Here is a 12,824-nt window from a genome sequence, read left to right on the forward strand (position 1 = left end):
TTTTCTTATATAAATGGGATTGTTGACATTATTTATAACTCATTTTTTTCATTCAGTAATATGTCTGTTTTTATGCCAGTATCCCATTATCTTGAAATTCTGTTGCTTTGCAGTAAATTTTGAAATTGAGTGTGTGATTAATATATATATATATAATTGATTATATTCAATGTATATAATCAGTCACATATTCAATATATAATTAATATAATTGATTATTTACATATGATTATATGTATATAATAAATTATATTACTATATATTTGTCATGAAAAAATCTGAAAATGAAATTAAGAAGCCAATTAAAAAAGTCTACAGAATCAAGAATAATATAATACTTAGTAAATTTAACAAAAGGAGTGAAAAATTTATCATGTGAAAACCATGAAATGTTGGAAGAAATTAAAGATCTAAACAGACTTTAAAACACTGCATATTCATAGATCAGAAGACATTGCTATTAAGATGGCAATAGCTCCCAAACTGATTCACTTTCATGTAAGTATTATTTAATTTTATATCTATATTGATCTTATATTCTGCAAACTTCCTGAAGTCATTTGATAAGTGTTAGCAATTTTTTAGTGAATTGTTCATGATTTTCCATATATAAGATCATGTCATCTGCAAATAGAGATAGTTTTACTTCTTCCTTTTCAATCTGCAGTCCTTTTTTGTCCTGCCTTAATTGCCTTGTCTAGAACCTCCAGTCCAGTGTTGAGTAGAAGTGGTAAGAGTCGACATCCTTGTGTTCCTCCTGATATCAAGTTGAACCCATCCAGTCTTCCACCAGGAAGTATGATGTTAGTGGGTTTTTCATAGATGCCCCTAGAAGATTTCTTCTATTCCTACTTTGTTGAGTGTTTTAATGAAAGAGTGTTCAGTTCAGTCGCTCAGTCGTTTCTGACTCTTTGCGACCCCATGGACTGCAGCACGCCAGGCTTCCCTGTCTATCACCAACTCCCAGAGCTTTCTCAAACCCATGTCCATTGAGTCAGGTGATGCCATCCAACCATCTCAACCTCTGTCGTCCCCTTCTCCTCCAGCCTTCAATCTTTCCCAGCATTAGGGTCTTTTCCAAGGAGTCAATTCTTTGTATCAGGTGGCCAAAGTATTGAAATTTCAGCTTTAGCATCAGTCCTTCCAATTAATATTCAGGACTGATTTCCTTTAGGATTGACTGGTTTGATCTCCTTGCAGTCCAACGGACTCTCAAGAGTTTTCTCCAACACCACAGTTCAAAAGAAAGAGTGTTGGATTTTGTCAAATACTTTTTCTGTGTCTTTTGATGATCCTGTGGTTTTCATTTTTTATTCTATTGATATGTGCTATGCTAAGTCCCTTCAGTCGTGTCTGACCCTGTGACCTCATGGACTGAAGCCTGCTAGGCTCCTCTGTCCATGGGACTCTCCAGGCAAGAATACTGGAGTGGATTGCCCTGCCCTCCTCCAAGGGATCTTCCCCAACCGAGGAATCAAACCCACATCTCTTATGTCTCCCACCTTGGCAGGCAGGGTCTTTACCACTCGCACACCTGATACGATGAATAGCATTAGCTGATTTTCAGATGTTTTCAGATGTTAAAACAACCTTGTGTTCCTGTGATGGATTCCACTTGCTCATAGTGTATAATTCTTTTATATGATATGGACTTGGTCTGCTAGGATTTTGTTGAGGGCTTCTGAATCTGTATTCATCAGTGGTATTAACCTATAGTCTTCTTTTTTGAGCCTACAGTTTTCTTCTCTGGTGCTGTCGCCACAGTTTTGGTGCTGGTGATACTGGCCTCACAGAGTGAGCTGGGAGCACTCTCTCCTCTTCCACTTTCGGAAGTTTGTGAAGAATTCTTTGGTTTTAATTCTTCTCTAAATTTTGGTAGAATTCCACAGTGAAGCCATCTGGCCCTGGGCTTTTCTTTGTAAGTAGTGTTTTGATTACTAATTCAATGTCTTGTTAAAGACTTTCTATTTCTGGAAATACTCTGGCGCTCCAGGGGTTAAGACCTGGCACTCTCATTGCCATGGGCCCAAGTTCAATCCTTGTTTGGGGAACTAAGATCCTGTAAGCCACAGCAGTACCAAAAACATTTTTTTTTCTATTTCTTCCTAAAGGTAGTCTATATCTTTATAGGAATTTATTTGTTTCTTCCAAGTTATCTAATTGATTGGCACACAATTGTTCAGTCTTCCTTTATAATCCATTTTCTTTCTGTAAAGTTGGTAATAATGTTCCTTCTTTCATTTCTGATTCTAGTAATTTGAGGGTTCTTTTTTATTTTCATGGTCAGTTCAGCTAAAGTTTATCAATTTTGTTGATCTTTTCAAAGACCTAGGGTTTGATTTCCTTGATTTTTTTTTCTCTCTGCTTTTCTATCTTTATTTCATTTATTTCCACTCCAGTTTTTATTCTGCTTTCTTTAGGCTTAGTTTGCTCTTATTTTACCATTGTCTTAAGGAAGAAGTTAGGTTACAGATTTGAAATCATTCTTCTTTAAATATAGGCTCAAAATTTCTTGTAAGTATGCTTTTTGGTATTTTATTACCTTCATTTTTATTCAATTCATTTTCTAATTTTCATTTTGATTTCTTCTTTGACCCATTGATTATTTAGGAGTATTTTCATATGTTTATGAGTTTCCCAAATTTCTTTCAACAGAATAACTAAGAGACACATTTGTGGGATTTCCTTGATGGTCCAGTGGTTAAGACTCGTGATTCTACTGCAAAGGGTTCAGGTTTGATCCTCGATCTGGGAACTAAGATCCTGCATCCCACTTGGTCCAGAAAAAAAAGAAAGAGAAATTTGTGTACACGTTCTAAGGATACATTCCTGGGTGTGAAAGTGCTGGGCTAAGGGTAAGTATATTCAGCATTTGCTTAGATCTTACAGAAATGTTGCATCAGTTTGCACACCCACCAGCAATGTGTGAGAGATCAGTATAAGGTAGAATTTTCTAGTTTTCGTGAACCTCCTGGATAAAACAATTGTTTTGAATTACATTTCAGTTATAAATGAGCCTGCACATTTTTTCAAGTATTTTTTGGCAATTGTATTTCTTTCTCTGGAATTTATGTTGATGTGAAGTAGGAATCAAACTTTACTATGCAGGTGGCATGGGTTCGATCACTGGTCGGAGAACTGGGATACCACAGGCCATGTGGTATGGCCAAAAAATTAAAAAAAAACAAAAACAAAAAACAGGCTTTTCAGATCTGCCATCTGTGCTGGAACCGTGGCCCAGAAGGTTCAGCACCATCCACCAGACACCAGTCCCTCCCACCAGGAAGTCTACACAAGCCCCTGGATCAAATTAATCCACCAGGGGGCAGACACCAGAAGCAAGAGGAACTACGACCCTGCAGCCTGCGAAAAGGAGACCACTGACACAGAAAGATTCTAGGGGAAGAGATGCAAAGTCCGGCCTATCTAATACAGTGGCCTGAAAGAGGACCCATTTTTAGGAATCATCCATGAGGCCTGGAAAAGAAGGCCTCCTCTATGGGCACGATCTGCATAGGAAGCCAGGAGCACATCTGCACTCACTGAAGAACAGACCTGTGCTATTAACTGCTGTAAGGCCCTCCTGGGCGCAGAGACGGTGGCTGACTGCGCTGTGGTCTAGCCAGCCTGTAAGTGCCATGTAGTGAGGTTGGGTGGGAGGGTCCCTGTAGGAACTGGACATCACCACTGTCTATCAGCGTGGGAAGAACTGGACCTGGGAGAGACAGTGAGGACTTGGAGCAGGGCTGGTGCAAGGTGCTTTATTTAAAACTTACTGTATTGAAGTACAGTTGATTTAAAATATTGTGTTTATTTCTACTATATGGCAGATATATATAAAAATTACATATAAGCCCAGGTAGCTCAGTGATAAAGAATCCGCCTGCCAATATAGGAGACGCAGGAGACTTGGGTTCAGTCCCTGGGTTGGGAAGATCCCCTGGAGGAGAAAAGGGCAACCCACTCCAGTATTCTTGCCTGGAAAATCTTATGGACAGAGGAGGCTGGTGGTCTACCGTCCATGGGGTCACAAAGAGTCGGATGTGTATGTGTGACTGAGCACACACACATACATATACACACATATATACATTCTTTTTCGTATTTTTCCGTTATGGTTTATCGATGAATAGGATGAACACAGTTCCCCATGCTATGCAGCAGGACCTTGCTGCCGATCCATTCTATGTATAATAGTTTGCATCTGCTAACTCCAAACCCCCATCCATCCTGGTGCAAGGTTTTCTAGACGGGGGAAAGGTAGTTCCTGTCCCTTCTGAATCCCAAAGGGCACTTCCTCCCAGTGGGGAACCCCTCTGACTGGTGACAAGAGCTGATCAGTCACCTGTGGAGACTTGGCTGTGCTCTGGCTTCTGCCTGTTCTGCCTTGTCCAGCTGACAAGCCTTGATGAGCTGGCCAGCCCGGCCCTGGCTGTCAGGGGGAGGAAGGGAAAGGCCCATGTCCACACCCAGCCTGCCGGGCAAAGGGAGCACAAGGCCCCCAGGCCAGCATGACAGGGTCCACCCGGAAGGGGACTCTCAGGGTCAGGAGGCAGGCTTGGGAAGGTCAACTGGCCACCCTCTCAGGAGGGTCTCTCTCCATGGCCTGTCTCAGCGAAGGAGAATTTTGTCATGAAAGCTTCCTTACAACTCATTTTTTCAAATAATTTGCTGGTAAATTAGAAATATGTCACCCACCTCCCATTACAACTGAGTTTGCTCGGCTCTCCACACATTTCTATCCATGTTTGCCTTATGTAATTTCTGGTGGGATTTGGTACAGAAACCTGTTTTAATTACAAATTACAGTTTTATCCACAGAAAATATTGATCCATAAAGTGACATTTGGTCCAGTTTTTTTTTTTTTTTGAGTTGCATTGCCTGACCCTAAGTGACCCTGATTTGCTGTTTACATCTGCTTGATATACTTGTCCTCATTCTTTTCCAGGCAACCTTTTCGTTTTCAGATTGGTTGTTGGGGGATGTTTCTCTTCACTTCTGTGTGGGAGATGTCTACACTCGCTAATGGATGAGGGCCACGCTGCCTGACCAGGGAGCTGAGCAGCCGAGCAGGTGTGCCGGTGCAACCCCTGGAGCACCTGTGTGGGGTTCTCCCGGCACATCTCCTGCCCAGGTGTCATGGATGCTGTGCTGGGCCCACAGCCTGCGAATTCAGGGTCTCCCAGGTAGCTTTGTAAACATGAAGTTAGATTATGGCTAGAAAACATCAGTTAACAACACAGGGAAGAGTCCCATGAAGAGACCGTGACAGGCTCTCAGCACTGGGCAGTCAGTGGCGGGCAGTGGTCAGGTTGGGAAGGAGAGGAGAATCATCACTTGGTTCTTAACCTTCACCTTCGTGAAAGCCCAAGAGGGAAGCAGAACAGGGGAGGGAGAGGGAGGGGTAGGGAGAGACAGACTGACCCGGAATCTAGCTTTGCCCAGAGCCAGGTGCAACTCTTGGACTTTTTTAGGTTTGTTAAGTCAATAAATTCTCTTTTTAAAATTAAGTTAGTTTGGAGTGGGTTTAACTTGTTACTGAAGAAATCCCAGTAAATCCAGGGCAGTGCCTCCAAACTGAGTTCAGAACTTCACTGAGAAGGAGCAAGGCTCCGTTCAGCACCAAGAATCCCTAGAAAGGAGAAGAATAACTTGCCAATGTTTGCAGCTTAATGCCATCCGTGGCTTGACTGGACACTGTCCGGGGTCTCTCCAATTTTATGTCAGGAATTTTTATGTATTTGCTTTTCCATATATCGTTCATATGGTATGTGATGAGACAGAACGACATTTTTTCCAACTATTGGAGCCAAATTGTTGCCTAAATTTGGGTCAGAATTTTTCAGCTCCAAAACAAACATTTTCTCTCATTCTCTCTCTCACACATACACACGTCTGGAGGCTAGTGATTCTAGGGCTCATGCCCAGTGTAACTAAGAGGTCAGGCTTTTCCTTCTGCCCCTTGTTTCTGCTCGTGGCAGCAGGGCGCTGCCTGAGTGCCAAGCATGGTGCCCTCTCTCCACAAAGGGAATAAGTAGAGGCCGGGGCAAAATCCCTTCCTCTCCCTGCAGGCTTCAGCTGAATTCTCTTCAGCCTGACTGGGTCACACAGCCACCCTGGCTGCAAGAGGGGCTGGCAAAGTGAACATTCAGCAAATAGAAATGAGATTACCGAGAGGGACTCAAACCAATCGTGACTCTCCTCAGGAGTGAGTGGAAGGTCCTTTCTTGAGATTAAAGCATCACCAGTCATCACCTGCAACAAAATTGGATTCTGTTAGCAGGGAAGGGAAGTGGGTGAGACAAGGTCGTGAGTGACAGACACGGCATCACCATAAGGGGTGCACAGGGCCATGTTTACGTATGGCCTCAATCTGGAGGCTGGGTTATTTATTTTTTAATAGAAACTTACCATTTTAAATAAAACATGGTCTGGAGAATCTAGTATATGAAAAGAAAACACTGGGGACTTAAAATTCTTAAAAATAACAGAATTTAAAGCAGGAACTTGGGTTTTTAACCAGTGGTTTATTTAAAGCATGGATACCTAGCACGCTTCTGACTGGTTCGTGAACTTATTTATTGAATGAATGAGCGAGTGCCTGCCATGGGGACAGCTTGGGGGCTGGGCGTTAGGAGAACTGGGCTGGTCTACTTCCTGTGCAATTTCAAGATGACCTCTCACAGCTTCTCATTCTTTCTCAAATGAAGAGGCTCAGCTGGTTGGTCTGTTTCTCTTCCGTTCTGAAAGGCTTGAGTTCAAGTTGCTTTTGACCTCTGTGACCTTCTATTGTTGGTGCTTTGTCACTGAGTCTTGTCCGACTCTTTACAACCCCTTTGGACTGTAGCCTGCCAGGCTCCTCTGACTATGGGATTCTCCAGGCAAGAATGCTGGAGTGGGTTGCCACGCCCTCCTCCAGGGAATCTTTCCAACCCAGGGATTGAACCCAGCCAGGTCTCCCTCATTGCAGGCGGATTCTTTACCATCTGAGCCACCAGGGAAGCCCAAGAATACTGGAGAGGGTAGCCTATCCCTTCTCCAGGGGAACTTCCCACCCAGGAATTGAACTGGGGTCTTGTGCGTTGCAGGCAGACTCTTTACCAGCTGAGCTCCCCGGGAAGCCCTGTTGTGTGCTCATAAGCTAATCTCTGCAGCCTCCTCTCTAGCCTAGCTGAGGCTCAGACAGATAGAGCACAACACAGGGTCCTGGGGCCAACTTTAAAGACTCAATGAATAAATGTTGCTCAGACAATACCACCTGAATATCAGGCCTGAATATTCATTGGAAGGGCTGATGCTGAAGCTGAAACTCCAGTACTTTGGCCACCTGGTACGAAGAACTGACTCCTTGGAAAAGACCCTGATGCTGGGAAAGACTGAAGGCAGGAGGAGAAGGGGATGACAGAGGATGAGATGGTTGGATGGCATCATCAGCTCAATGGACATGAGTTTGAGCAAGCTCTGGGAGTTGGTGATGGACAGGGAAGCCTGGCGTGCTGCAGTCCATGGGGTCGCAAAGTCGGGCACGACTGAGCGACTGGACTGAGGCAACACTGCAGGATGTGAGAGGTCCAAGGTGTCACCAACAGGCCCTAGAGGGGGGACTCGGGGGCTGCGAAGACCTTGGGAGCACCAGTTCTGCTGAGCCTCACGCAGATCCAGTTTTCTCTGGCCTCAGGGATGATGAGGGTCGAGGTTGGGTCTTGGGTCCTGTCCCTGGATTCCTCAGAAGGCAGGCTGGGGGCTTGCGGGGGACATGTCAGCTGCTTTCAGACCAAAACAGATCGGCCTGGAAGGTTGGTTAAGTCCAGCCCCCACCAGTTTCTCTTCTCTAATTCACGAGACAGCCCTCAACACCAGGAAAGTGGCTGAGGAGGCGGCAGAGTGGTAAGTGGCAGACCAGTGACCTGAAGGAGTAAGAAGCTCGAGACCCCAGGACGGGCAGACATTGGCCTGGTGTTGAGTCAGAAGCAGGTCCAGAGGCAGGCAAGGAGGAAGCCAGGCCCCGGAAAGGTAGCAGCCCTGTGATCAGACCACCTCTGCCCACCTCCCTCGGCTGGCAACACACATGCCCTGTGAGCTACTAAGAGGTGAAGTAAGCCTGGGATGGGGTTGGGGTGTGTGTCTGGAGAGGAGGTGACTGGGGTGAGTGTGGATGTGTGTGTGCATGCAGACCTCTGAGTGGCTGTGCACAGTGACAGGCCCAGGGAGCAGGGTCTGAGGATAAGACCCCAGAGCACAGACCCAGGGGAGGGGCAGGAGGAGCTACTGGAGCGGGGGTGGGAGCTAAGAACCTTTCTGATTCCTTCCTACCCCAAGGCCTTGGAATTCTAGAAATTCCATCAGTACGGACTTGGTAGAAACTCCGAGCATCATCTTCATAAGCAAGGCAGAAGGAGGCAAGGAAAGGGAAAATAAGAAAGCCCACACACAAGAGTACCTTTTTATATAGAATTTGTACAATATATTTCTCTTCATTTGCATATTTTACCCACAACTTAACATCCTTTTTACAGGCTGAACTTACTCAGCTGATATAATCAAAATTCTTTCTTTCAACCAAATAAGAAAAATTCAAAATCGTAAACCCGTAAGAAAACAAATTAAAAACGATGATGAAAATAAGTCACTCCCTGTAAGGAACAGCGTCTGTCTGTACAATATACATGGTTTGGAACAGATTTCTTTATAGATTAGGCACATGTTTCCACAACACCTTCATTCCTGCCAGTCCCACCTCACTCCAGGCAGTCCCGCCTCCTAGGAAGGATCAGAGGGATGTCGGTCTGGATGGAAATCACTTTCGGATACTGCTGGCCCGGCTGTGGACCAGGGGAGTGGGCCTGGCTCAGCAGCGCCACCCAGTGGCTGGTAGCAGAGGCGATGGGAGGCAGGGCGCTGGCAGGAGAGCAGCAGTTGTGGGTGAAGGGAAAACCGAGGCTTATTCTATGCAAACTGAATACAGAGAGATCAGAATAGCAGGGGCGGTGTACACAGAGAAGCTCTGAGGAGTTCAGCGTTTTATTTACACTTTTATCTCCCTAGAGGGAGGATGGAGGGCAAAGCCAATGGCTGCTGCCATGAGGGGTATGACCCCCTGCAGCTGCTGCCAGTCTGGGAGGTTAGGGGGGAGCATGGTGAGGGTAAGCAGCGAGTACACCATCTCTGCATCAGTGAGCCCGAGGCTATGGCAGGGACCTCTCCTCCAAAGCACTGTGATCTCTCTGATTTCCCTCGTCACTGGGAGACAGCCACCTGGGGCTGGGCGGTATGGAGCCTGGGACCTTCTTTGGGGATGCCAGCAGAGCAAAAGGTGAGAAAGGGGTTTCTACCAAGCCAGCAGTGCTCATCTACTCACACCCCAACACCACGGGAGACTGGGCCAGGCCCGGGCTGTGCCTGCGTCAGGGTCTTCTTGGGCTTTCGGTCACCAAGCCTCAGGTCCTGTTCTGTCTCTGCCTCTTGTGAATTCTCCCTTCCATAATGGCTCCACCTGCCGCTTGGGGCTGGGCCGAGAATCCAATCTAGGGCTGCAGAAGGTTGCAGCACCTCAGCTTCCTGACCCAGAAGGCGGAAGTGCTCCAGCAATAAGGGGATTCCAGGACCCGCAGCCTTGGGCTCTGCAGAGGGGGGGCTTCCAGGGCCGTGGCACGCGGATCTGCTCAATCCCGCCCGGCTATGATGAGCCTTCCGTGGGTTTGGCCTTGTATGAGGGGCAACATGCTTGGGCCCAGATCCCCACCCTTAAGAAGCAGCTGGCTCTATGGTGCTTCAAGTGATGAGTCCCACTGAGGCTTTGTCCACGGGCCACTTGCCAACCTAGCCTCACACTCCAAAGCATGGCTTTGGAAAGAGGATAATCATCAGCACTTCAGGGCAAGACTACCACCACAGAAAGGAAAGTGGAAAACAGCATTCATTAGCTGATGTAGTTATTGCTAGAGACAGGTGACAGCCGGATAACCATGGGAAGTCCCAGAGGCGGACGTGATGGATTACGACGACCGTGGAGCAGAAATACAATCGTGTGGTTTTTTTGTTTGACTTCTAAAGTAAGATCTCCTCTGATAACACTTTGAGTCTTTGGGTACAGACGCTGAAGAGTATTCTTCAAGATCTGCTCCTTCACACAAAGCAGTGTGTCCCCCTGAATGACCGATCTCCTGGTCGTGCCCCCCGAGGCCCTCTCAAGGGAGTCAGTGTGGTTCTCTCTAAAAACATGAGGTGGAAACTGAAATACGTGTTAAAACAACAACTAAAACAACGCGGCTGAGCTGGGAGCCGTGCACAGTGGACGTGCGTGGCGGCCTGCTGGCTGTTCCCAAGGGCACTTGTTCTCACCAAGGAGTTCTCTGGGACGGCCGAGGCTACGCAGAGGCCAGCGTGGCAGCAGGTCCTGTATTGAATGGTGGGGACCGGGTGGGGGCCGGGCTCTCACTGGTTTTGGTTTAGACGACCCGGTCTCAAGAAGCAAAAGCGAAAGAAGAGCTCCCGCCAGGCTGCTGCTGAAGGTCCTGCTGAGAAACGAGGGTCCGGGCAGACCCTGTCGTCCCCTGAAGGGCAAGTGCAGGCAGTTCCAGTTCAATGGAGACAGAGCCCTTCCCAGAGAGGCGGTGGCCTTGTCTTCAGGGCCCGTAGCCTCTGAACAACATTCCCAAAGGCCTGCAGCTGGCGCTTTCTGAATGATTTCGCATCGCTCTGCTTATTCTCACATGCTATGGGACGCGCAGGTGCCTCGCTGTGACACAGGACGTTCTCGGAGACGTGGCTGCTTGGCATTCTAGTCGGGGTGGAAGGGGGGAGCTCAAGGAGAGCCGGGCACCGATGCCACGGGAATCTTCCCGAATGAGTGCAGGCATCTAAGATCCTCGTGGACAGATTAGCGAGTTCCATGCACACCACACCAAGGGCTAACACTCAACGTTCCAGAGGCGGGTGGCCTTGTTCGGGTAGTTGATGGCCAGGCTGATAGCAGCAATGTTCTGCAGAGCCTGTGGAGGGAGAGAGTCATTACCATGGTCGGGAAACTCGTCACCTTCTGGGTCATTAAGTGCTGACAGAACAAGACTGGCAGCTGAGCCCTGGAGGGGTGCAGGGGAGAGGCAGATGCAGGCCAGGTGTGGTACCTCTCACCCAGGGGGCCACAGTCTAGAGGGAAAGAAGCAGCGATCAAGACACATGGAAACTCCACAGGCAGGTAGAGTGCTCACTGCCCCGAGAGGGGAGCAGGGGCCGCGCTGGGGCTCAGAGGACACCTCGGGGGCGGGGGAGCTGGGAAAGCTCCAGGAAGGGGGACAGTAACATAGAAGTGTAGACAGGGAGAGACAGCCAGCGGCGGGGCCCCAGAGGCAGTGCTGGGAGGGCAGCCGCCCCAGAGCCAGGCCAGGGTTCGTCTCCAAGCCAAGGCAGCAGGAAGAGGAGGGCGCGGATGGGGAAGAAGGGGTGGAGGCCGGGAGAAGGAGCAGAGCACTGGTCCAGCAGGGTGGACTGGCTGGAGGGAAGCGAGGAGAGAGTGAGGGTTAGAGACGAACACCAGGAGAGGCGGGGGAGGAGCCAAGGATGTTAAGCTTTCGGCGCCACGACCGTCAGATGTCAGGACTGCACCGTGTGCTGTGACTCCTCGAGCTGCAGTGGCAGCGCCGGCAGGCAGCTGACAATTCACACAGACCCCTCTGTAGTGGACTGGGGGTGCCCACTTTTCTAAGCCGCACACTGACCCTTTCGTGAAGGAGGACGAACCTACGGTTTGAGAAAACCTGCCAGGAAGAGAGTGCAGGGCTCTGGCCGAGAGTCCCAGCTGGATGGAGACCTCCTCGAGTGAGACCCCGGGCACACCTCTCCCCTCCTGGAGCCTCAGCGTCCCCATCTGTCCACTGTGGACGCAGTCCATATCCAAGGACTCTGAGCCAGGGTCTCACCATGGAGTCTGGGGCCTGGGAGCTCCCGAGACCCTTCCAGAGGCTCTGCACGGTGAAAACCCTTCTCGCAATAAAACCATGACACTACTCTGCTTTTCTCCCTTTCATACTCTCGCGCACGCACGGCGGTGCGCTCCGCGGGTTACTGTGTGGCAGCACAGCCACCGGAAGCAGAAGCAGCTCCGCGAAGCCGCTGTCTCCCATGAAGGCAGACAGTGAAGGGAGCTGCAGAAACGGAAGCCAGCGCTGCCCTTCTCCACACGGTTTTGTCTTGAAAAATACAGTCGGTTTTCACAACTGTGATGCTAAATATAATGAGATGATTATTTTTAAAAATAAATCGACAAATAAGTGTTTAATATTTCAACTTCTAACTTAAATGTCTAAATTTAAAATATACTTTCTAACAGTATATATCAATCTCTATAATGCACATAAACACAAGCTTTTGGGGATCCTCAGTAATTCAAAAGTGGAAAGGGGCCCTGAGGCCCAACAGCTGTCAGAGGAGTTCTCCTACTAGGGAAGAAAGTTATATCCAAAAATACCTGAAATCTAACTCTATGGAAACTTTAGGGATTAGCCAAACTATAAATTTAAGGCACTGGTTGTTTTGGTTTCAAAGACACAAATTCTTGCTAGTGTCTCCTGACCCTACGGTTTACCGTGAACGACACTGATAAATGGGGCTCGGCTGCTGTCTGTGACACCAGCAGGAAGTGGCTGACTGGGAACAGAGCTCCGTGTAAACCCGGGGTGGAGCCTGCACCGGGGCGCGGGGGGAGGGGGGGGCAGGCGGGGAGGAGGCGGTACCTGCGCGGCGCAGCGGAGAAGGTGGTCATCAGTGGTTAAGGCCAGCAGGTAGTCCTGCAGCAGGCCGAGCTCCTGCAGAGAGAGCAGGGTGC

General features: G+C 48.3%; 1 protein-coding gene across 2 annotated transcripts in view; it reads right to left on the reverse strand.

Annotated features, from left to right (window-relative positions):
- Window positions 1–8,438: 8,438 nt before the first annotated feature.
- ZZEF1 (zinc finger ZZ-type and EF-hand domain containing 1) overlaps window positions 8,439–12,824 on the reverse strand; it is a 94,733-nt gene continuing 90,347 nt past the window's right edge. For both annotated transcript variants that reach the window (XM_070389246.1, XM_070389245.1), the window contains exons 54-55: window positions 12,733–12,804; window positions 8,439–10,992 (exon numbers count right to left, since the gene is read on the reverse strand). In XM_070389246.1, coding sequence (XP_070245347.1) covers window positions 10,912–10,992; window positions 12,733–12,804 — 153 coding nt within the window. In that variant the 3' untranslated portion in view covers window positions 8,439–10,911. The remainder of the gene's footprint in view (window positions 10,993–12,732; window positions 12,805–12,824) is intronic.

The sequence above is a fragment of the Bos mutus genome, chromosome 19 (genome assembly GCF_027580195.1).
Source record: "Bos mutus isolate GX-2022 chromosome 19, NWIPB_WYAK_1.1, whole genome shotgun sequence".
NCBI classification, from domain to species: Eukaryota; Metazoa; Chordata; class Mammalia; order Artiodactyla; family Bovidae; genus Bos; species Bos mutus.